Here is a 21,647-nt window from a genome sequence, read left to right as displayed (position 1 = left end):
TGCCTGCTTCATTTCTGAACACATACCTCTGTCCAAGCAGAAAACAAGCTGCCTTTATTACGGTATGATGTCATGACTCCACTTGTGACAAATCCAGCTCCAGGGACACCCCTGTAAGGCAGCAAGCCGGCTGACTCAAAGGAGATCGACTCTTTGGTAAGGTGCAAGCTGGAGCTGGCTTGAGAGGTGACCTTAGGTCCTGGGCAGGCTCTGTTCTTTCGGGCCTGGCTGCAGCCTGCAGTCTAGCTGAAACCCAGCAGGGCCTGGAGCTCCTGAGCCTTGTCAGCTGGCAGTGAGCCCAGGGCTGTATGGAAGCTGTCGATGTGCTGTTTGGCCAGGAACGTCAGGAGCAGCAGCAGCGCGGCCTTTGTGTCTGGGTGGACAGTGCAGAGGGAGAGGTCCAGGCCCCTAAGCCCTGGCTGCCCCAAGCTCTGGAGCCCCGCCACCCCCTCGCCAGCCACCCTCACCTGGTGGGATCTTGTTTTCCGCCAGAGTGACGCTACAGATGCGCAAGAGCTCAGGAGCCACATCTACGACCTGTAAGGACAGGCAGTGTCCCCCAGGGCTGCTTGAGCTGGGGCCTGCCTCACAGGCACTAAAGGCAACAACAGAGAAGCAGCCATGGGGCAGGTGGCTAAGCATCGCTGTGGTCACACATCTCACCCCGCCCCGCCCTCCAAAAGCAAGGGCGTTCCCAGCACAGTGGTCTCCAGGTGTACCACAGGCGTGCTACAGCAACACCAGGACATCTGGCCGAATCTAGCTACGTGCTTTGAGCTGAGATACATGAGGTGCCCAGGGCTCTTTCTAACTGCAGCCCAGTGAGCCCTGTCTAGAAGTCAGCCCAGGAAAGCTTCAACTTGTGGCTTCCACCAGAGGGTAGAAATGGAGCTGCTGAAGGAGACACACTCAGAGGAAGGAAGCATCGCCTCTCCCTCCGCAGAACAGGCTGCCACTACTCACAGACAAACCAGACAGGGCTAAGGACACTGAGACTGTCATCCTGCGCCTAGTACCAAGACGCCAGCATCGAGTACCTGGTCAGGGCTGCTCTGGTACAGGAAGCTGAAGAGGTGGCCTATAGTGACCCACTCCTCCAGGTCCTCCTTCAGTGGCAGGGCGTGCAGCAGGGCAGCCAGCACCTGGACACACGGAAGCCTCAGGCCACCTGCCCTGCCCTCCCCGTCCCTCCCTGGCCTTGATGCCCCTCCCTTACCTGAGGCTCTGGTTTCCTCGTGGGACTGGCCATCAGCAGGCGGGCGAGTGCTCCACAGATGTTGTCCCGGACACGATCTTGTCGCTCCCGTGCCAGGAGGGGTAAAAGGAGCCCCAGCAGCTTGGGGAAGTGTCTGATCCATAGTCAAGGAATGGGCACACACGCAGACCTCACCCATCCCTGAGCCCTGGGGACACTCCCACACCTTCAATGTGTGCTCGGCAAGCCAAGGATACTCCTGAGCAGGGCGGCCCCCGTGCTCTGCCAGCACGCCGAGCCCAAAGATGGCGTTGCTCCGTACCTCGGGGTCTGCCTCCCGGGCGGTGCTCATCAGCACAGGCAGCAGCCGGGACACAAACTGAGCTGAGGCCGAGCCCAGGCCCTGGATGGACTCCGCCAGAGTCCCGACGGCAAAGGACTTCTCGGCCACCGAGCAGCCCTGTTTCTGACGGGGGTGGGTGGGGAGGAGTGCAGATCAGCCTTGGGACTGGGACACACGGAGGGGTAGTCATGGGAGGACTGCAGTTTGAAGCCAGAATGGAGCACTCACTGTCTTGCAGAGCAGCAACGGCAAGAAGCCAGCAAAGAAGGGCGCAAAGGCATCTCCCCCCGCCGCGGCTGCCAGGGCAGGGATGGCCTCTCCAGCGTGCTCTAGCAACATGGCGTCATACTCAGCCTGCGGAGCCAGGTCAGGGGCTGGAGCTCCAGGCCAGTCTCCCCACCCTGCCACTGACCACAGGTGATCCTGCAGCCGCCCAGTGGCAGGACTGGCCCAGCTCCTTCCTCCGCTCCCCCACTCCCACCTACCCCTCCAAGCCCATCCCACTGCCCTCCTTACCTGGAGCCCTGCTGGCTGAGTGGGGTCAGGGTTTTGTCACTCTGGCCATCACCAATCACTTTAGCAGCCTGGCTCCCCAGGCCAAGCAGAGTGCACCATCCACCTAGCCCCTGGGGGACCACCTGGAGTTCTCACCTGCTCCTCCTCCTCTTCCTCCTCCTCCTCAGGGTCCTGACAGGCTGTCTGTGGGCAGGGGCAGCCGCTTAGCCAGGCCCTCCCCAGCCCTGAGTGCTCTGAGCAGCCCCAGCCCTGTCCCCGCAGCGCACCGCCTGCCTCACCTTCCTCTGCAGCACGGCCTTGAGCGTGGTGCAGAGCTCGGCGAGGCGCCCGGGCGGCTGCAGCGTGAGGGCCCCGCAGCCACGCAGCACCCCTGTCAGGGCCTCCAGCACAGCCATCACCACCTGGCGCTCCTGCTCCCTGCTCACCGCCTGCATGTAGGATGGCACCACCCGCGCCAGGGCAGCCTGCAGAGCTGGGGACATTACTGGCGGTCAGGCCCTGTGTCTCCCCCAGGGCCCCCACCCGCCAGCCTCCCGTTCTCACCAGCAGTGTTGGGTTCTGATGGGCACCTCTGACAGGCCTTGTGCAGCGCACAGCAGAACTGGCCCAGAGCCTCGTGGGCTGCTTTGCGCACGTTCAGGTGAGGACACTGGGACGAGAGGTGGGTTACACCGCTGTGTGCACCATCAACATGGGCCCCCCAGCCTCTGCACCGACCCCACTGCCGCAGCCCACTCACCTCCAGCAGTCGGAATACTTCCTCAAAGGCGCTGTCCATGTACGGAAGAAAGGCCACGCTGTGGACAGACACACAGCTGTCGGGGAGGGGCCCCGGGCGCGGGCGGGGGTTTCGGTGCCAGAGGGCCATGCTCACCTGGTGTTCACGGAGATCTCCCCCAGGGCGGCACAGGCGTCCTCCTTCTCATCAAAGAAGGCGTTCTCCACGCTGTACCTGGCGTAGGGCGGGGAGGCAGCGGTGAGCAGGCACTCGGAGCAGAGCCCGGTACCGGGCCCACGTCTGGGTTCCTCTGAGCACAACAGCACCCCCTCCGCACCCCGAGATCTCGGAGTCGTCGTCATCCTCTTCCTCCTCGTCCATGAGCTCCTCCTCTTCCTCCTCATCGCTCTCGTCATCAAACAGGAGGAAGGAGCTGCTCCCGTCATACTGAGGCTGGATGGAGGAGGCACAGCAGGGACGCCGGTTCAGCGGGGCCCAAGAGGGGAATCCCATCGAAGGGCTGGCCTTGCCCAACCAGCCCACTCACCCTCTGCTCACCACAATGCCCTCAGTGGAACGCAGCGACAACAGCATGAGCGTGGTGATCTGTGGAAGGTAGGGTGCCAGGCCCTCGCCCATCAGCCCCGATAAGGCTGCGAATAGACTGTACCTGTTGGAGAAGACAGAAGCTGTATGGCCCTGCCCGCCACAGCCAGGCAGGATAGCGGAGCCTGGGGAAACTCGCCTGAGGTCCAAAACCAGAGGGCAAGGGTCCTCGGAGGGAACCGCGGATCCAGTGTGGGGGCAGGAGGGGCGGGGCACTCACGTGCAGCGCCGCAAGTCAGGGTCATCCACTCGGTCGCACAGGCCCAGCCCCAGCTGGCAGCATTCCTCAGCCAGGGGCCTCATGGGCTCCCCAACTGCTCGCGCCAGCACCCCCAGCGTCTCTGTGAGAGCAAGGGCTCGGTTAGCACTGGGACGTGGACGTGAGCTAAGAGACCACAGCGGGAACGAATTCAGAAATTCTAGCCTGAGCTGGACACGATGTGGAAAACACCATCTTCAACAAGGGAGAAGACACCTGTGCTGTCTTGGGGGCGAGCTCTGTGAACAGCTGGTGAGCCCCAGGGCCCCCCACCCACTCACCTAGGCTCTGGGTCTGCACAGGCTGGAGATCCTCGTGGCCCGTCACCAGGAATCCCCGCAGGTGCTCTATGATGGTGGGAAAATAGGGCAGCAGGGAGGCCTGGGCGGCCGTGGCTGCAGGAGGCAAAGACAGAGCCCATGAGGGGAAGGCCAGGGGCTGCCAGGCCTGTGGGATGTGTGGAGGAACCCCTCGCCCCCAACCCCACTGCTGCCACGGCCTCACCAATGGCTCCCAGGGAGCTCACAGCCAGCTCCTTGGCCCGGGGGCTGCTGGGGCTCCTCAGAGGCTGCAGCATACACTCCATAAGCTCCGGAAGGTAGGGCTGCACTTTAGGCCCTGTGGGAATGGGCGGTTGGCTACCACCTCACCCGGGTCTCCCTTCTGTGTGCCCACCACCCCGAGGGCTCCTCTGTGGCCATACTGCAGGCAGAGCTCCTGCCCCTTCGGCCGAGGCCCTCCCAGCGCTCCCTGCTACTGCCGTTACCAAGGTTCTCCACGAAGTTCTCCAGGGCGTAGCAGGCCTTGGCTAGGTGCTGTGTGTGCCCGGGACGCACTGACTTCAAGTAGGCGAGGAGCAGCGGCATCACCTCCCCTGAGTAGCTGCTGATATGGGGCTGGGGGCACAGCAAGCAGGGCTCGAGTCAGCTTCACCACGTCACCTGCAGGGCACACGCTTGGGTGCCAACAGCAGCAGGGATGCCAAGGGGAAGCTGCTCCCTGGCCTGGGTGGGGGGCTCCCAAGAGGCAGCTGCCCACGTCCAGCCTTGCTGACCTGCAAGTTCTCCGAGAACTGGCCCAGGGCAAAGAGCGCAGCATTGCGCACCACTTGCGAGGGATCCTGCAGGCCTTTGCACACAATCTGCAGCAGTGCAGGCAGCAGCCTACGGGGGGGGGGGGGGGGGGGGGGGGGGGCACAGTCTGAGGGGCAGACCCAGGGGTCCTAGGCTGACCTGTTCCGTTCATTTTCCCCAGGAAAACTAAGGCTGGGAGGCTATGTCACTTCCCTTCCAAGCTAGGACACTTTGGAGGGCGAGGGGAAACACGGGGCTGCCATGGGACGCACAGCCCTTCTCCCCGGGGGCCACCCGCACGCCGGGCCAGGGGAATGGACACCTCTGCCTGATGTGGTCTCCAGCTCCGTCGGACAGCACCGCCAGCACCAGGAGCCCAGCCTTGCGCTGGTACGGACTCTCGCTCCGCAAGGCCTCCTCCAACATGGGCATCTAGGGCAGCACACGGCACTCTCCTCAAAGCCTGGCAACGGCCCACCCACTCTGTGGCAACAAACAGCCTGTCACACCGCAGGGTTGGCACACCATAAGGGCAGAGTCACACTTACCAGCTGGGGACAGAGCTTCTCCGGGGGCAGGTGTAGCGCCAGCATGTCCACAACCTGGGAAGAGACAGGAAGACCATGGGACTCTACCTTTGCCTTCCCGATCTCCCACAACCACCTGTCACCCTGCCCCTGGCCCATGCCACATCCTACCTGGACAGCAAAGTGTTTGGGAGTCTCCCCTGCCAGCCCGATCTCCAACTCCTCTTCTTCATCCTGGTCCTCAGGATCCAACTGGCCCAAGGGGGGCTCGGCAGCCATGATGGGGAAAAGGGTTTGCAGCAAGGGAGGCAAGAGGCGATTCTTCAGCAAGGCCTTGAGAGGGAGGGGACAGTGTGCCTGGGACTATGCACCCAACACAGGCCCACATGAAAAATTCCAGCCTGGGGGCTGGCGCTGCGACATAGTAAGCTAAGCCTCCACCTACGGCGCCAGCATCCCACATGGGCACCAGTTTGTGTCCTGGCTGCTCCTCTCCTGATCCGGCTCTCTGCCTATGGCCTGGAAAAGTAGCAGAAGATGGTCCAAGTGCTTGGGCCCCTACACACACATGGGAGACCCAGAGAAATCTCTTGGCTCCTGGCTTCAGATCAGCCCAGCTCTGGCCATTGCAGCCTTTTGGGAAGTGAACCAGAGAATGGAAGATTTTTTTGTCACTCTAACTCTGCCTCTCAAATAAATCTTGGGGAAAAAAAAAAGCCTTCCAAGCCATGATGGCTCCAGAAAGATTCTCAAAGCACGTCTGTCCGTAATACCTTAGATAACCTGAGATGGACAGAAAGCCCCAGGAGTGCAACTGAGGGGATGTTGAGTTGGGGTGATGTGCATCAGAGGGCACTCACCTTGCTCTTGACTTTGACCAAGAAAGTGAGGCAGCAGAGAATACGCACACGTATGGCATCTCCCAAGGCCACGTTTCTAGCCACCTGTGCAGAGACTAACAAGAATCAGAGCAAGGCAAGGAAACACCCAAGGAACAAGCAGCAGGGCCATGACCAGCCCAGGCTCACCTCGAGGCAGAACGCGAGGACCTCGGACAGGTGGGGAGTGACCACAGGCGCCTCTGACTCCAGCAGCTCATCTAGGGCTTCCAGGGCCTCACACGCCTTGGCCTGACAGATAGGCACAGCATTAGCAGGCTCGCTCCCTGCCTCCCCGGGCCAGCGTGGGTACCCCCGCCCACCTGGCCTCACCTCGTCTATGGGGATCAGACTCTTCACGGCAGCAATGAGCTTAGGCACCAACATCCGTGCGAGAGGCTGGGGGACAGGAGACGAGCTGAGCCACAGAATGCATGACGCGGCCTAGCCCTGGGCCCCAGAAGCCACGGGCTCCTCACAGCTTGGACTCTGAAAAGCAGCCCTGGCCCGGCAGCCAGGCCCGCCACCCGCGATGCCCCTTTCTCCACCGTGAGCATGGACTGAAGGCAGGCCGCGAATGCGAAGTAGTTCTGCAAGCTGGAGGGGAGAGGACACGAGGCCCAAGGAGGGGGAGCCGGGGTGGTAAGGGTCCTGTCTCACCACGTTGTCGGTGCTGAGGTAGGGCGCCACGGCGGCCAGGGTGCGCAGCGAGTAGAAGAGCAGCCCAGGAGAGCCCACCTCGCCAAGGGTCTCATTCAGCAGTCGAAGAAGCTCTCGGTGGTGGGGTTGGAAGGCGTCGGGCCGGGAGGTCACCACCACACTGAGCAGCAAAAGCCCCATCTGCCCCGGAGGCGGGGAGGCAGCTTACTCCCCGCCCAGCGCTGGGGCCGTGCCGCCCACCCGCCCGCCCAGCCCACGTGCGACAGTACCTCTCTCTCGGGGAGGTGCGGGCTGTGTGTGCTGTGCTGAAGAAGCTGCATGAGCTGAGGCCAGGCCTCCAGGCCTTCCTTTCGAAAGATGGTGGCCGAGAGCTGAGCCAGGCTGAGGCTCACCGAGTGCCTGCACACAGGAGTGATCCCCCTCAGCCGCCCTCCAGCACTCCCCAACCCTGCACACAGTGGCCCAGCCTTGATGGGGCCGCACCGGGTCTCGGCCAAGCTGCTCTGCGGAGCCCAGCAGCGCTGTGGGTGTGTCACCTGGGGAGCCTGCGTTTCCTTCTCACTGTTCTCGAGGGCCACGGGGCTCAGCACTGCCCCTTCCCAAGAACTTCAGTCTTCAGCACAGCCTGGGACTCCCCACTCCACCCTCCTCCAGGACTGAAGTTCCGACCCACCCCAAGACTCAGACTACAGCTGAAAGGCAGGTAGAAACCCAGAGAGGACTCCCCTGAGAGTCGGTTAGGGTCCGAGAAAAGGCGGTGGGCACTTACTCCGTCTCTTTCTGCAGAGCCGTCAGGACCAGGGACTTGAGGCTGGAACACAGACGGCGGGCGTCTGGTACCCGGCCTGCCCGACAGCAGGCTCAGCCCGGCCCCGCCCGGCCCCGCCCCAGGCCCAGCCCACCTCTCCCGCTGCTGCTCTGCCAGCCGTCGCCAGCGGGTGATCAGCCGTCTGCGGGTGAGCACGGCGGCAAACTGGCGGATCTAGGACGAGGAAGCAGGCGTGAGGGGGTCCAGGGAGTAAGGCGCAGGGCGGGTGGCGGCGGGAACCTCGGCGGGGAGGGGCCGTACCTGAGGGTCGGCTGCCGAGGCCAGCAGGTCGCAGAGCGCCGGCAAAGCTGCAGAGTCCCGAAGAGCGGTCCGGAGCTGCTCGGTGGCCTGGGGCGAAAGCCGAGGGTCAGACCCGGGCCTTTCCCATAACCTCCCGCCCGCCCCGGCACAGCCCCTTCCCTCCCATACCCGGCGGATGCGCTCGGTGTCAGGCAGCAGCAGCTCTCGCAGGACCTGCTCCAGGCCGGCGGGCTCCATGGCAGCAGCGGAGCCGCCGCTACCGGGCCGGGAAGGGGGGGCGGGGGGAGGGACAGCACGTGGAGGCTCTGACACGACTTCCGGCGGAAAGGGCGTTGCTCCGCGCCGCTTGGTCGCTAGGGAGATCAGCTCACTTCCCACTGAGCGCTCCGGCTCCGCCGCTTCCGTCAGGCTTAGCGCGCCGGCTGAGCCGGGGAAACAGGGCCCTGGCAATGTAGGTTCCCCACGCCGAGCGTTCCCAGCTCGTTCAGCGGCCAGACCAAAACTTCCAACTACAGGACCCTTTTTATTAATAAATTTTATTTTGACAATTGTAAAAAGAAAAATCAGGACCGCAACTAAAGGCAACTGAGAAAGTTCAAATATATACTCCTGATGTAATCAGAGATTTAGAATTTCCGGGCCCGCTCTGGGAAAGGCAGGCCCACAGACAAGGGGGAAGGCGACGACAATACCATTATTCAGTTCAGTCTCTCGCTCGGGAGAGAAGCTGCGAGGAGGCGGGGGCAGGGAGAGAGGGAGCGAAGAGCCGCACTCAGTCCATCTTGAGGTTTACATAGATGTAACGGATGAACTTCAGGGAGGAAAAGAAGGAGATGGTGCCCAGCATGAGGAAGAAGACGTAGCCAGTGAGCAAGGAGTAGCCAAAGAACTCCACTGTCTGTACCGCCCCCGACATGTTGGAGCGGCGGGCGTAGTAGAAGACCGAGTAGAGGAAGATGAAGAGGCCGGTGGAGCCGACGCTGAGCACCGAGCGCCACCACCAGCGGTAGTCCTCGCCCGACAGCTGGAAGTAGGTGAGCGCGATGGAGATGCAGGCCCCCACGCTCAGCAGGATGGCGAAGACAAAGAAGAGGATGCCGTACAGCGTGTACTGTTCCCGACCCCACACTGTGGCGAAGATGTAGTACAGCTCCACGGAGATGGCGCTGTGGAGACGACACACGGCGTTAGTCACCGCTCCCGGTGGCTCAGCCACTGCGCCAAGTGCGGCCACTCTGCTGTCTACCCCCGATTTCCCGGTTCTGTGGGCTTTTTTTTTTTTTTTGAGGGGGGGCTAAGAATCGTTGCCTTCATTTCAAGAGCATCTTCGTGAAAGGCTGAGCCAAAGGACTTTGTCTATCTCCCTGGCACAGAGAAGTGCTCAACAAACTGAATGAGTAATCAAATGGGCCGAAGCCCCCCATGATGCCCACACACTAAAATTAGAAACCAACAAGACTCAGGGAAGGGCATGGTGTCTGAGAGCTTTCCAAATGCACCACGCTCGGATCCGGCCTGGCTCAGGCTCATTCCTGCTTGGGGCTAGGAGGAGCCATTCCAGTCAATAACAGGAGATCAGGGTTTAGCACTGAAGCTGGGGTAGCATACTGAGCAAGTGGCAAAGGAAAAGCTGAGGTCGGGAACCTGCGAGTGGTGGGCATGGAATACGGGTGGGTACCTGAAGGGCAGGAAGCCTCCAACAGTCATGTGGATGAGAGTAGACTTGTACCAGGGCTGGGGCGGGATCTCCCGGGCGATGTTCTTGGTGCGACAAGGTGCATCAAAGGAGCTAGCGTTGTTCTTCCCGAAGATGCCTCCAATGACAGTGAGGGGAAAGCCCACCAGCAGCCAAACCGTGAGAAGCAGCAGGATGGTGGTGGCCGGCAGAGCCTGTGTCGAGCCGTTGGCCCAATGCACCGAGTTCACCACACTCCATGTCAGGAAGAAAGGCACTGCGGGGATGGGCCCCCAGAGGGAGGGTCAGCGCGAGGGCTACATCCCTGCGGACACCCTCTCAGACAGGACCTAAAGGGGAGAGAGGTGAAGCAGCCTGCCACTCTACCAGTGATCGGTGCTCCCAGATGTCTGCTAAGCTGGCTACCTCCACAGGCCCCCTTTCATAGTCCACTGTTCTTTGTTCTTGAACCAACACCCCTCCCCAGCCCAGGGCCATCAGGGATCAGGGTGGCTGCTACATAATGATCTGAGCGTTAGGTGCATCTGCCTCAGGGGGCCCCTCTTGCTGTGGCATTAGTAATTCCCTGCCAGGGACATTCCTTGGGATTCAACCCCTATTCTCAGAAAGCCTTGATTCAATTGTAAAAATGATGGGACAGAAATCAAACACATAGGACTAGAAGCAGTAAGGTTCTTGATGCAGGCTAACACTGCCTTTGAAAGGGTAATGTTGTTTGAAAGGCTAGAGTGGGTCTAGCTCTAAAATTAAAAAAAAAATTTTTTTAAATTATTTTACTATAATGGTTAAGAATACAGAATCCAGACCGGCACCATGGCTCACTTGGCTAATCCTCTGCCTGCGGCGCCAGCACCTGGGGTTCTAGTCCCGGTCGGGGCACCGGATTCTGTCCCGGTTGCTCCTCTTCCTGGCCAGCTCTCTGCTATGGCCAGAGAAGGCAGTGGAGGATGGCCCAGGTGCTTGGGCCCTGCACCCCATGGGAGACCAGGAGGAAGCACCTGGCTCCTGGCTTTGGATTGTTGCGGCACGCCAGCCGTAGCGGCCATTAGGGTGAACCAACAGAAGGAAGACCTTTCTCTGTCTCTCTCTCCCTTTCTCACTGTCTAACTCTGTCTGTCAAAAACAAAACAAAACAAAACCAACCAATCCAGAGTCAGACTGCATGGGTCACTACTTTTTGGGGGATACAGCTCAGGTAAGTTACTTAACCAGCCTAAAGTTCAATTTCCTCATGCGTGCAATGGGGACCACATGATCTACCTCAAAGTTATTGTGAGAATTAGATGAAGGCATGTCCAGTGCTCACTCTGCCTGGAACATTTTTTTTTTTATAGATTTTTTTTAATTAATTAATTAATTTATTTATTTAGACAGGCAGATTGGACAGTGAGAGAGACAGAGAGAAAGGTCTTCCTTTGCTGTTGGTTCACCCTCCAATGGCCGCCAAGGCCGGCGCGCTGCGGCCAGCGCACCGCGCTGATCCGATGGCAGGAGCCAGGAGCCAGGTGCTTTTCCTGGTCTCCCATGGGGTGCAGGGCCCAAGCACCTGGGCCATCCTCCACTGCACTCCCTGGCCACAGCAGAGGGCTGGCCTGGAAGAGGGGCAACCGAGACAGAATCCGGCTCCCCGACCGGGACTAGAACCCGGTGTGCCGGCGCCGCTAGGCGGAGGATTAGCCTAGTGAGCCGCGGCGCCGGCCTGCCTGGAACATTTTAAGATGATACCTTTATTTGAGAAGCGAGTTAGAGAGAGAAGGACAGAGAGAAAGGTCTTCCATTCACTGGTTCATTCCCCAGATGGCCGCAATGGCCAGAGCTGGGCCAATACAACGCCAGGAGCCGCTTCTGGGTCTCTCACATGGGTGCAGGGGCCCAAGCACTTGGGCCATTTTTCTATTGCTTTCCCAGGTCATAGCAGAGAGCTGGATCAGAAGTGGAGCAGCTGGGATTCGAACAGGCGCCCATATGGGATTCTGGCACTGCAGGCAGAGGTTTAGCCTACTACACCACAATGCCCGCCCCAAGATAATACATTTTAACTATTCAAAAGAAATGCATTCTTGGGGCCAACAGTGTGTTATAGTGGGTTAAGCCACAGCCTGTGACCCGCCATCCCACGTGGTACCAGTTCATGTCCTGGCTGCACATTTCTGATCTAGCTCCCTGCTAAAGACCTGAGAAAAGCAGTGAACGATGGTTACCCATGTGCGAGACCAGGATGAAGCTCCTGGCTCTTGGCTTCAACTTGGCCCAGTGCTGGCCACTGTGTGTATTTGGGGAGTGAACCAGCAGATTAAGACCTGTCTCTCTCTTAACTCTGACTTTCAAAATAAATAATTAAATATTTTAAAAAATTAGAGAGAAAAGGGGACCAGCACTGTGGCACAGTGGATTAAACAGCCATCTGTGATGCTAACATCCCATATAGGTACGGCTTCGTATCTCAGCTGTTCCACTTCCAATCCTACTCCTTGCTAATGCACCTGGGAAAGCAGTGGAAAACAACCCAAGTGCATGGGCCCCAGTACCCATGTGGGAGACCTGGAAGAAGCTCCTGGTTTTGGTCTGGCCCATTTGGAGAGTTACAGAAAGACAGAGGGAGGGAGGGAGGGAGGGAGGGAGAGAGAGAGAGAGAGAGAGAGAGAGAGAGAATTGTCCGTCCACTGGTTCACTACCCAAATGGCCATAACTGCCAGAGCTGGGCCAAAGTCCGGAGCTTCTTCCAGGTCTCCCACGTGGGTACAGGGGCCCAAGGACTTGGGCCATCTTCTACTGCCTTCCCAGGGCACAGCAGAGAGCTGGATCGGAAGTGGAGCAGCTGGGACTTGAACTGATGCCTGTACAAGATGCTGGCACTGCCTTTACCCACTATGCCACAGTGCAAGCCCCATAAAAGTATATTTTAAAAAGTGCATTCTTGGGGCTGGCCCCGTGGCACAGTGGGTTAATCCTCCGCCTGTGGTGCTGGCATCCCATATGGGTGCCAGTTCTAGTCCCAGCTGCTCCTCTTCCAATCCAGCTCTCTGCTATGGCCTGGAAAAGCAGTAAAAGATGGCCCAACTGGGCCTCTGCACACGCATGGGAGACTGGGAAGAAGCACCTGGCTCCTGGCTTTGGATTGGCGCAGCTCTGGCCGTTGCGGCCATCTGGAGAGTGAACCAATGGAATCAAGACCTTTCTCTGTCTTTCCCTCTCACTGTCTGTAACTCTGCCTCTCAAATAAATAAATAAAAATCTTTTAAAAAAATGCATTATTTCTGATGGTTTTCTAATTCTGTTTCTGTCACCTGTATTCTTTCCCTCTAACTCCCTCTGTCTCACTCTGTCTCCATCCCAGGTTCTGTAATGTGGTCTTAGTCCTTAAGTCCAGATAGCCCCACCAGGGAAGGGGAAGTCCTCACCAGAGAAGAGACTGGTGGTGAGAATGATGTTCCACACCCAACGCTCGCCTCCGATCTGCCGGTAGAAGTGGCTGGACACGTAGCCAGAGATGCAGCAGGTCAGGGCATACAACAAGATAGCTGCCGAGTTAATGGCCCCGTGACGATGCACATTGAACATGCCCAGCAACGCCATGACAATGATGCCTGCAGGTGGTAGTGCAAGTCTGTGTTAGCTCACATCTCTCCCCCTCCTAGCAGCTTTAAGGAATCAGCTTCCCTTCTCCCAGACCCAGGGCCTCCAGCAAAACAGTATCCCCCAGTTCTGCTGTCCGGCAAACCACCTTTCACTAGAGCCACCCCATCCCTCCCGTGTGCCCTGCACCATGGCTAGAACAGATCCACTTACTCCCTGGTTCTACCCCATGAGAGAAATTCCTGATTCTTATCACCTCACCAGTGCCAAGAGCCAGGAACTGGGCACCCACGCCAAGCACAGCACAGAGCAGACCACGGTACGGAGGGAAACGGAAGACATCCGTATGGATAATTTTCCAGCCATTGTCACTTTGGTCAAAATCGTCACCAGAGCCTCCCGAGGTGCTCTCCTCATCCAAGTTGTATCGGGCCAGGTCATTCCGAAGCACACGCATTAGAATGACAGCCACGAAACCCACCAGCAAAAACACGAGCACCATGGAGTTGATGATGGACAACCAATGGATTTCCAGCGTTCGGGGAAAGAAGCCGCCATCGTCACCACGCCGCCTGTCGCTCCGATGCTCCACTGCAGTCTCAGACCAGCGTACGCTGTAAGTGTGGGTGAGGCCTAGCACCTCGTCAGATCGCAGCCCATCCAAACTGTGGGGCTTCACATCCCGCACTGAGACGTTGGCAAATATAATTCGATCCCCATGGAATTCTAAGTGGAAGTCCAAATGAGTCCAGAGTCCTATCTTGTGGCTGTGTGGCAGGAATCCACTCTCCTCCATGTAGCCCACAAAGCCACGGATTGGCAGGTCATCTACCACAAACTCAAAGTAGTACAGTTCCTCAATGGCCTGGCGCAGCTGCTCCACCTAGAAAGAGGAAGTCAGGGACCAATCACACGAGGCCTTCCTGCCTTCCAGTAACGCATTGCGTTACTGACATCTCGGGCTGGATAATTCTTTGTTCTAAGAGGGGTTGTGTGCATGGTCAGATGCAACATCTCTGATCTCTTTCCACTGTATGCCAGCAGCACCGCCGGTTGTGGCAATCAAAAATGCCTCCCTGAGGGCTGGCGCTGTGGCATGGCAAGAGGACCCACCTCCTGCAGTGCTGGCATGCCATATGGGCGCCAGTTCGAGACCTGTGCTCCTCTTCCAATCCAGCTCTCTGCTATGGCCTGGGAAAGCAGTAGAACAATGGCCCAAGTCCTTAGGCCCCTACACCCATGTGAGAGACCCGGAAGAAGCTCCTGGCTCCTGGCTTCAGATTGGCACAGCTCCGGCCATTGTGGCCAGTTGGGGAGTGAATCATCAGATGGAAGACCTCTCTTTCTCTGCCTCTCCTTCTTTCTCCATGTAACTCTTCCAAATAAAGAAATAAATCTTTTTTAAAAAATGCCTCTAGACATTGCCCAGTGTCCCTTGGGGGACAGAATTGCCTCCTGTTGAGAATCACTAGGTCAAACTCTAAGAAGTCAGAGAGAAAGAGATCTGACAGGGTTAAGTCCTAGAAGAAGGAGGGAGACAAGCTGTAAGAAGGGCTGGCATAGACTAAGAAGTGCTAAGATTTGCTCAAGAAAAAGCATGACAGGGAAAGTTAGGTAGAGAATAAAGGGGTCAGTTAAGAATAAGGCAAGAGATGGGTGTGGAAGGAAACAGAACTACTTGAGAGTGACAGATGGAACCGTACTACCCACAGAGAAGCAGGGGCTAGCATCTCGGCCCTAAATTCCCGAACCATGTCATCCTCAAAAACTCACTTCTCAGCAAGTACATTTCTTAGTCAGCTAAATCTAGTAACATCACCTGCTCTGCCTGCCACGTGGGGTTTGTAGTTAGAATCAAGTCCGGTCATTTCCATGGGGGCACCTTGAACTATAATTGCAAGGCCCTGGGAGTGCCCGGGAAGGGAGGCTCAGCGCTGACCTGTGCAGAGCTGAGCTGCATGTGACACAGAACTCGCTTCTCCACGTTCTCCCGAAAGCGGATCTCATACAAAGACTCGGCCATTCGGTCCCCGTCCAGCACTTCACCCAGGCTAAGGCTTTTGTGACGAATCTTCTCAGGGCAGCAGACGGGGAGCTGATAGTAGTGATACGTTTCCTGAGGGTTGTGGTAGGGTCCCACTTTGTTGACATACAGAATGACAGGGTCACCGGCTTTGTAGTGAGTCGCGCCGTGCACTCCTGGCCTGTGGCCTGTATCCAGCAGCAGGATCAGGACTGGCAACCACTGGCAGCTCCAACGTCGAGGGTACCCTAGGACTGTCATCCTTAAATCCGCAGAACCTGTTCTGAGGGATTCCTGCGACCACAGAAACCAAGGGTCAACTCCCGAACTGCCGCTCACGGGCTCCGCCTCCTCCCATTAGCCTCCCGACCTCCACCTCACACCACGTCGACCCCTAAGCCCTACAGAGCCGGCTCCGCCTCTGCCCGCCAGACCTCCCAAGGTGAGGGTGCAGCCCGCCCTCCCGGGGCCTCGCCGCGCGCTAGCCCGTTTCCATGGCAACGCCGCGCGCCCTCGCACCTCGGGTCCCTTCCCGCCACAGCCCCGGGTTTCTCAGCGCGCGGGAAGGGCCGGCCACGGCGGCGTCAGCGGCCTCTGCAGCGCCGTAGCTGCTCTCGGCTCCTGCCGGGGTCCCCCCCAGAGCGGCGCAGCAGCGGCGGGTTGAAGAGGACCTGACGGCCGACCTCCACCTGACTGTCCGCTGCTGCGCCTGATCACAGCGCCTGCGGTCACACCACGCTGGATACGTACTGGGCTCCGTCAAGTACTTTGCCAACGAGTTCTCTCCAGCCGCAGGCCCAGCCAGCCTCCGGGGCCCCCCGCGAGGCGAGGCTCGCCCGCCCCCACAGTGGGGTCTTCCCGGCGATCTGGAGAACAGCCTAGGACACGTCGGTCTTACCACTTCCGCCCTCGCCGGCGGGGACCTCAGCCCGGCGGAAAGCTCCGGTCCTGGAGGCTCGCAGAGTCTCTGCTGCTGCGGATGCCAGCGCGCTTTCCCGGGGTGGATCCTTGGCCGAGCCCGGGCTGCAAGGACGCGCACCCCTGCTTGTGCCCGGGAGGATCTGAGGCTCCCGCAGCAGCCGCCTCTGGATCACGCGGGCGAAGGCCTAGAGCGATGGGCGCCGTGCGAGCCCAGCGAGGGCCGGGCCGGCAGACGGAGCTGTGTTCGGGTCCACACCCTGTGGACGTCCCGGAGCGTCTTTCGGCCGGACCAATGGGACTTGCTACCGGCCTTAAGGTCGAGCCCCGAGGGGCGGTTCGTGGCCCCTAGCCCGGGCAGGGTTGAGGCTTTGCGCATCGCTTCCGTACCAGGGTCTGGATCTCACTGCCCTCCTCTCTTAACCCATCACGAATGGCCTAATGTCAGAAGAACGAATACATTACAGTGTCTTCCTGAAGTTGCCCTGTCTGTGCCCGGCAGTAAACAAACCAGACTGGAGCCAGGTCGGGTGCAGGGCCACGCAAAGACACAGGCCATCAGGCGCTGTTCCCCCAGGCGTAGGCAGCTCCGAGAGGTTATTGTTCATCGCAGGTAAAGAATCTTGTCCGCCTCTCGTCGTGCGATGCCCTTGTTTTTATCTGTGTGTTGTGTCCGGGGTTCTTTTCTGTATTGCACATAATTTTGAAAAACTTCGTTCTTGTCTGACTCAGCTGTCTTAAGAGGGGGTTCTGCTGGGGGTTCCCCTGGAAAACTGGCCTCTCCTTTGGACATTGACGTCTCTCTGGCCCTCTGGGAGCTGTGGCTGGGAAAGCTGCCCCCCCTCCATTATGTTGAAAAGTCCTTCATGTACCCACTTCCATGATTGTTGCCCTTTCTGAGCCAGCCCTTTTCTCTGCAGATGTGGGTGAGGTTCCAGGAAGTAGAGGGTTGGGTTTTGTAATAAAGTTATTTTGTGGGCCAGCACTGTGGCATAGCAGGTTAAGCCGCGGCCTGCAGCCTCAGAGCCCTGTTTGAGTCCAAGCTGCTCCACTTCCGTCTGATCCAGCTTCCAGCTAATGGCCTAGGAAAAGCAGCATAAGATGGCCTAAGTGTTTGGGCCCCGACATTCACCTGGGAGGCCTGGAAGAAGCTCCTGGCTCCTAGCTTTGGCCTGGTCCAGCCCCCACCATTGTGGCCATTTGGAGAGTGAACCAGCAGATGGAAGACCAGTGTCACCAAGCCCCTTTCACTTATTTCTCTGCCTCTCTGCCTTTCAAATAAAATAAAAAATAGTTGCCAATGCAAGAAACTTAGCACCCCCTCCCCCCGCTTCTTTTAAAGATTTATTTATTTGAAAGGCAGAGTTACAGAGAGAGGGCGAGAAGAGAGATCTTACATCTGCTGGTTCACTCTCCAAATGGCCGCAAAGGCCAGAGCTGGGCAGATCCAAAGCCAGGAGCCTCTTCCAGATCTCCCACGTGGGTGCAGGGGCCCAAGGACTTGGGCCATCTTCACTGCCCTCCCAGGCCATAGCAGAGAGCTGGATGGGAAGTCAAGCAGCTGGGACTCGAACCAGCACCCATGTGGGATGCTAGTACTGCAGGCGGTGGCTTCCCTGATACACCACAGCGCCGGCCCCTCTAGCCCTTTCTTTCAATGCCTCCCCTCAAATATCAGTGTCACCAAGGCCCCTCCACTTCTTTCCTGAATATCTTCCAAATGCTTGCCCTCTACCGTTCTCTCTCACTCTCCCCCATAAATTACCATGACAACTATCCTGCTGGTCCCCTTGGTCATTTTCCACATTGCTACTGGAAGGATTTTTCTTTTGTGACCAAGACCTCAGGGTAAGGGGTTCCCAAGCACCAGATTGATTGAAAGAGCAACAGGAAGCTATTTATCTACTGGTTCACTCCCCAAAAGGCTGCAACAGCTAGCACTGCGCCAAGCTGACGCCAAGAGTCACTAACTATCCCAGTGTCCCGGGTGGGTGGTAGGGTCCAAATACTTGGCCATCTCTTTGCTGCCTTCCCAGGCAGACTAGCAGGGCTAGATCAGGAGCAGAGCAGCCAGGAATTGAACTGGTCTTCAATATGGGATGGGATGCAGGTGTCTTTTTTTTTTTTTTTTTTTTAAGACTTGTTTTTCATTTATTTGAAAGTCAGAGTTACAGAGAGAAGAGGAAAGACGGAGAGAGAGAACTTCTGTTTCCTGGTTCACTCCTCAAATGGCTACATTGGCCAGTGCTGGATCAGGCTGAAGCCAGGAGCCCAGAGCTTCTTCTAGGTCTCCCACGTGGGTGCAGGGGCCCAAGTAATTGTCTGTTTCCCACTTTTTTTTTTTTCCCCCATTAGCAGGGAGCTGGTTTGGAAGTGGATCAGCTGGGTCTCAAACGGGCACCCATATGGGATGCTGGCATTGCAGGGAGAGGCTTAACCCATTACGTCACAACAGTAGCACCCAGGATACAGGTGTCTTAACCTGCACAATAAGCAAAACAATCCAGTTCCCAGTTTTCTTTTACAAGCTCTAAATTTTTACAAAAATGTGTATTTTTTAAGTTTTGTATTTTCATTTTTATTTGAAAAGCAGAGAAAAGTATCTTCCATCTGCTGGTTCACCTCCAAATGCTTGCAACAGCCAGGGCTGGGCCAGGCAGAAGCCAGGAATCTTGGAACTCAATCTGGATCTCCCCAGTGTAGCACAGGGACCCAGCTACTTGAGCCATCATCTGCAGGCACCAAGGGTGATTGTTAGCAGAAAGCTGGAATGGGAAGTAGAGCTGGGACTTGAATGCAGGCACTTCAAGATGGGACGCAGGTGTTCCAAACAGTATCTTTTTTTTTTTTTTTTTTTTTTTTTTTGACAGGCAGAGTGGATAGTGAGAGAGACAGAAAGGTCTTCCTTTTGCCGTTGGTTCACCCTCCAATGGCCGCCGCAGCTGGCGCGCTGCAGCCGGTGTACCACGCTGATCCGTAGGCAGGAGCCAGGTGCCTCTCCTGATCTCCCATGTGGGTGCAGGGCCCAAGCACTTGGGCCATCCTCCACTGCCTTGCCAGGCCACAGCAGAGAGCTGGCCTGGAAGAGGGCAACCGGGACAGAATCTGGCGCCCCAACCGGGACTAGAACCCAGTGTGCCAGCGCCGCTAGGTGGAGGATTAGCCTATTGAGCCGTGGCGCCGGCCCCAAACAATATCATTTTCAAAAGATAGATTTATTTATTTGAAAGGTTGAGAGATTGATCTTCATCTGCTGGTTCACTCCCCAAATGCCTACAATAGCCAGGGCTCTGCCAGGCCAAAGCCAGGAGACTGGGATGCCATTAGGTTGATCGTGTGGATGGCAGAGACCCAAGTACTTGCGCTATTTTCCCCTGCCTCCTCAGGCATATTAAACCTGGATTGGAAGTGAAGAAACCTGGACTTAAACTGCCACTCCAATATGAGATGGGGGCATCCCAAGCAGTGCCCACAACATCCGACCCCCAGGCAGTGTTCACTGCTAGGTAGAATGCATGCCCCTAGTTTGTTGTTTAAGATCTATATTAGTTCTTTGACTTCCATCTGCCGGTTCACTCCCCAGCTGGCTGCACTGGCCACTGTTAGGTCATGCCAAAGCCAGTGGCCTGGACCTCCATCTGGGTCTCCCATGTGGGTAGCAGGGACCGTCTTATGCTGCTTTCCCAGGCACATTAACAGGGAGCCAGATTGGAAGTAACGCACCTAGGACCTGAACTAGCACTCATAGGGTGCCAGCATCACAGACAGCAGCTTAGTCCATTGTGTCCAAATGCCAGCCCCTTATTTGAAAATCTTTATGTATTTTTACTTACTTGAAAGACAGGTCTCCCCACTAGTTCACTTTCCAAATGCCCACAACAGCTAGTGCCGGGACAGGCCAAAGCCGGGAGCTCAGAACTCTATCTGGGTCTCCCTTGTAGGTGGCATCGACCCAGCTTCTTGAGTCATCACCTGCTGCCTCCCAGGGTGCACATTAGCAGGAAGTTGGGATTGGAAGTGAGGCTGGGACTTGAAGCTGGGCACTCTGATACGGGGTGCTGGCATCCCAGTGGCATCTTAACTGCTCTACAAAATGCCTATCCCCACTGTGGTGTCACAGGTAAAACCACTGCCTGCAGTGCCAGAATTCCAGTGCTGATTTGAGTCCCAGCTGCTCCACTTCCGATCCAGCTCTCTGCTATGGCCTGGGAAAGCAGTGGAGGATGGCCCAAGTCCTTGGGCCCCTGCACTCACACGGGAGACCTGGAAGAAGCTCCTGGCTCCTGGCTTCAGATCGGTGTAGCTCTGGCTGTTGCGGCCATTTGTGGAGTGAACCAGCAGATGGAAGATGGAAGACCTCTCTCTCTACCTACTCCTTTACTTTGTGTAACTTTTTTTTTTTTTTTTTTAGATTTATTTATTTGAAAGAGTTACAGAGAGAGAAGGAGAGAGAAAGAGAGAGCACAAGTGAGCGGTCTTCCATCTTCTGGGTCTCCCATATGGGTACAGGGGCCCAAGAACTTGGGCCATCCTCTACTGCTTTGTCAGGCCATAGCAGAGAGCTGGATGGGAAGTGCAGCAGCCAGGACCTGAACTGACATGCATATGGGTTGCCGGCACTGCGGGCAGCAGCTCTACCCACTTCGCCACAGCGCTGGCCCCCTGACTTTCAAATAAATAAAAATAAATTTTTTATTTTTTTAAAATGCCTATCCTGGGGCCACGCTGTGGCACAGTGGGTTAATGCCCTGGCCTAAAGCACCGGTATCCCATATGGGCGCTGGTTCGAGACCCAGTTGCTCCACTTCTGATCCGGCTCTCTGCTATGGCCTGGGAAAGCAGTAGGGGATGGCCCAAGTCCTTGGGCCCCTGCACCCATGTGGGATACCCAGAAGAAGCTCCTGGCTCCTGGCTTCGGATTGGCGCAGCTTCGGCTGTTTCAGCCAATTGGGGAGTGAACCATCAAATAGAAGACCTCTCTCTCTCTCTCACTCTCTCTCTCTCTCTCTCTGCCTCTCCTCTGTGTAACTATGACTTTCAAATAAATAAATAAATCTTTAAAGAAAAATGCCCATCCCTATAAAGAAAAATGCCCATCCCTAAATATTCCTTAAAATATTTTTATTTTTTTCTTTTCCCTTTCCTCGTCTCCCCTCCCCCTCCCCATTCCCTTACCTGAAGGCAGAGAGGGAAAGATCACCCACTGAATCAACTTTCCAAATCCCTCAATAGCCAGGACTGGGCCAAGCCAAAGCCAGAAGCCCCAAATTCCATCCTGGTCTCTCAAGCGGGTGGGGGGACTGAACTACTTAAGCCTCATCTCAGGCCCAAGCTCTGATTTTGATGTACACCAAAACTTGGCCATGAGTATATAAGATAAAGTCAAAGTGACAGTATGCAAGGTCTCAAACTTGGATCCTAACTATCTCTCCAGGTGTATTTCCCTTCTGGGAACCCTATCCTGGATTCAAATTGAAATCTTTAAAGTCATGTTGTCTCAAACCTACAAATCTCATTTCTGCCTGGACTACCCAGTCTCCGTGCCCTACACGCATGCCTAGAGAACATTTTTTTTTTTTTTTTTTTTGAC

General features: G+C 57.0%; 2 protein-coding genes across 5 annotated transcripts; both read right to left on the bottom strand.

The window, feature by feature from the left end:
* Positions 1–31: 31 nt before the first annotated feature.
* Positions 32–8,245, bottom strand: IPO4 (importin 4). Of its 2 annotated transcripts, none has more exons than XR_011380792.1 (30): positions 8,013–8,169; positions 7,845–7,931; positions 7,678–7,757; positions 7,545–7,586; positions 7,045–7,174; positions 6,776–6,955; positions 6,449–6,514; positions 6,266–6,367; positions 6,098–6,181; positions 5,409–5,570; positions 5,259–5,312; positions 5,033–5,142; positions 4,692–4,800; positions 4,404–4,533; positions 4,142–4,255; positions 3,919–4,032; positions 3,599–3,719; positions 3,331–3,442; positions 3,110–3,225; positions 2,929–3,006; positions 2,794–2,851; positions 2,598–2,703; positions 2,333–2,526; positions 2,190–2,237; positions 1,767–1,892; positions 1,453–1,661; positions 1,217–1,349; positions 1,038–1,142; positions 468–595; positions 32–373 (listed from the first exon to the last, which is right to left on the bottom strand). XR_011380792.1 is itself a non-coding variant. In XM_002717916.5 (30 exons), exons 1-30 carry the CDS (start codon positions 8,079–8,081, stop codon positions 243–245), a joined length of 3,240 nt encoding a protein of 1,079 aa, XP_002717962.1. In that variant the 5' UTR covers positions 8,082–8,245; the 3' UTR covers positions 32–242. The 2 variants fall into 2 exon arrangements, 1 of the variants encoding a protein (XP_002717962.1); XM_002717916.5 differs by having other exon boundaries at positions 468–537; positions 8,013–8,245.
* Positions 8,246–8,364: 119 nt separating this feature from the next.
* TM9SF1 (transmembrane 9 superfamily member 1) lies at positions 8,365–16,348 on the bottom strand. Of its 3 annotated transcripts, none has more exons than XM_008269428.4 (6): positions 16,038–16,348; positions 15,056–15,433; positions 13,378–13,999; positions 12,942–13,127; positions 9,523–9,796; positions 8,365–9,010 (listed from the first exon to the last, which is right to left on the bottom strand). In XM_008269428.4, exons 2-6 carry the CDS (start codon positions 15,398–15,400, stop codon positions 8,617–8,619), a joined length of 1,821 nt encoding a protein of 606 aa, XP_008267650.1. In that variant the 5' UTR covers positions 15,401–15,433; positions 16,038–16,348; the 3' UTR covers positions 8,365–8,616. The 3 variants fall into 3 exon arrangements, with proteins under 3 accessions (XP_008267650.1, XP_051678670.1, XP_008267649.1); XM_051822710.2 differs by having other exon boundaries at positions 15,890–16,282; XM_008269427.4 differs by lacking the exon at positions 16,038–16,348 and adding an exon at positions 15,659–15,846.
* Between the last annotated feature and the right edge of the window lie 5,299 nt (positions 16,349–21,647).

The sequence above is a fragment of the Oryctolagus cuniculus genome, chromosome 12 (genome assembly GCF_964237555.1).
Source record: "Oryctolagus cuniculus chromosome 12, mOryCun1.1, whole genome shotgun sequence".
NCBI classification, from domain to species: domain Eukaryota; kingdom Metazoa; phylum Chordata; class Mammalia; order Lagomorpha; family Leporidae; genus Oryctolagus; species Oryctolagus cuniculus.
Note: the sequence above shows the minus strand (reverse complement) of the source record. Positions and strands in the feature narration are given on the sequence as shown.

Coding starts and splice junctions, on each gene's coding strand:
- IPO4 (XM_002717916.5), bottom strand. CDS start 8,081: ATGGAGCCCGCCGGCCTGGAGCAGGTCCTGCGAGAGCTGCTGCTGCCT. Junction 3,443..3,598: donor CCTGACTTGCGGCGCTGCAC/GTGAGTGCCCCG, acceptor CTTCTCCAACAG/GTACAGTCTATTCGCAGCCT. Junction 3,226..3,330: donor GTTCCACTGAGGGCATTGTG/GTGAGCAGAGGG, acceptor TCCTCCATCCAG/CCTCAGTATGACGGGAGCAG.
- TM9SF1 (XM_008269428.4), bottom strand. CDS start 15,400: ATGACAGTCCTAGGGTACCCTCGACGTTGGAGCTGCCAGTGGTTGCCA. Junction 13,128..13,377: donor GTTCCTGGCTCTTGGCACTG/GTGAGGTGATAA, acceptor TACCACCTGCAG/GCATCATTGTCATGGCGTTG. Junction 9,011..9,522: donor GGAGGCTTCCTGCCCTTCAG/GTACCCACCCGT, acceptor TCGTCTCCACAG/CGCCATCTCCGTGGAGCTGT.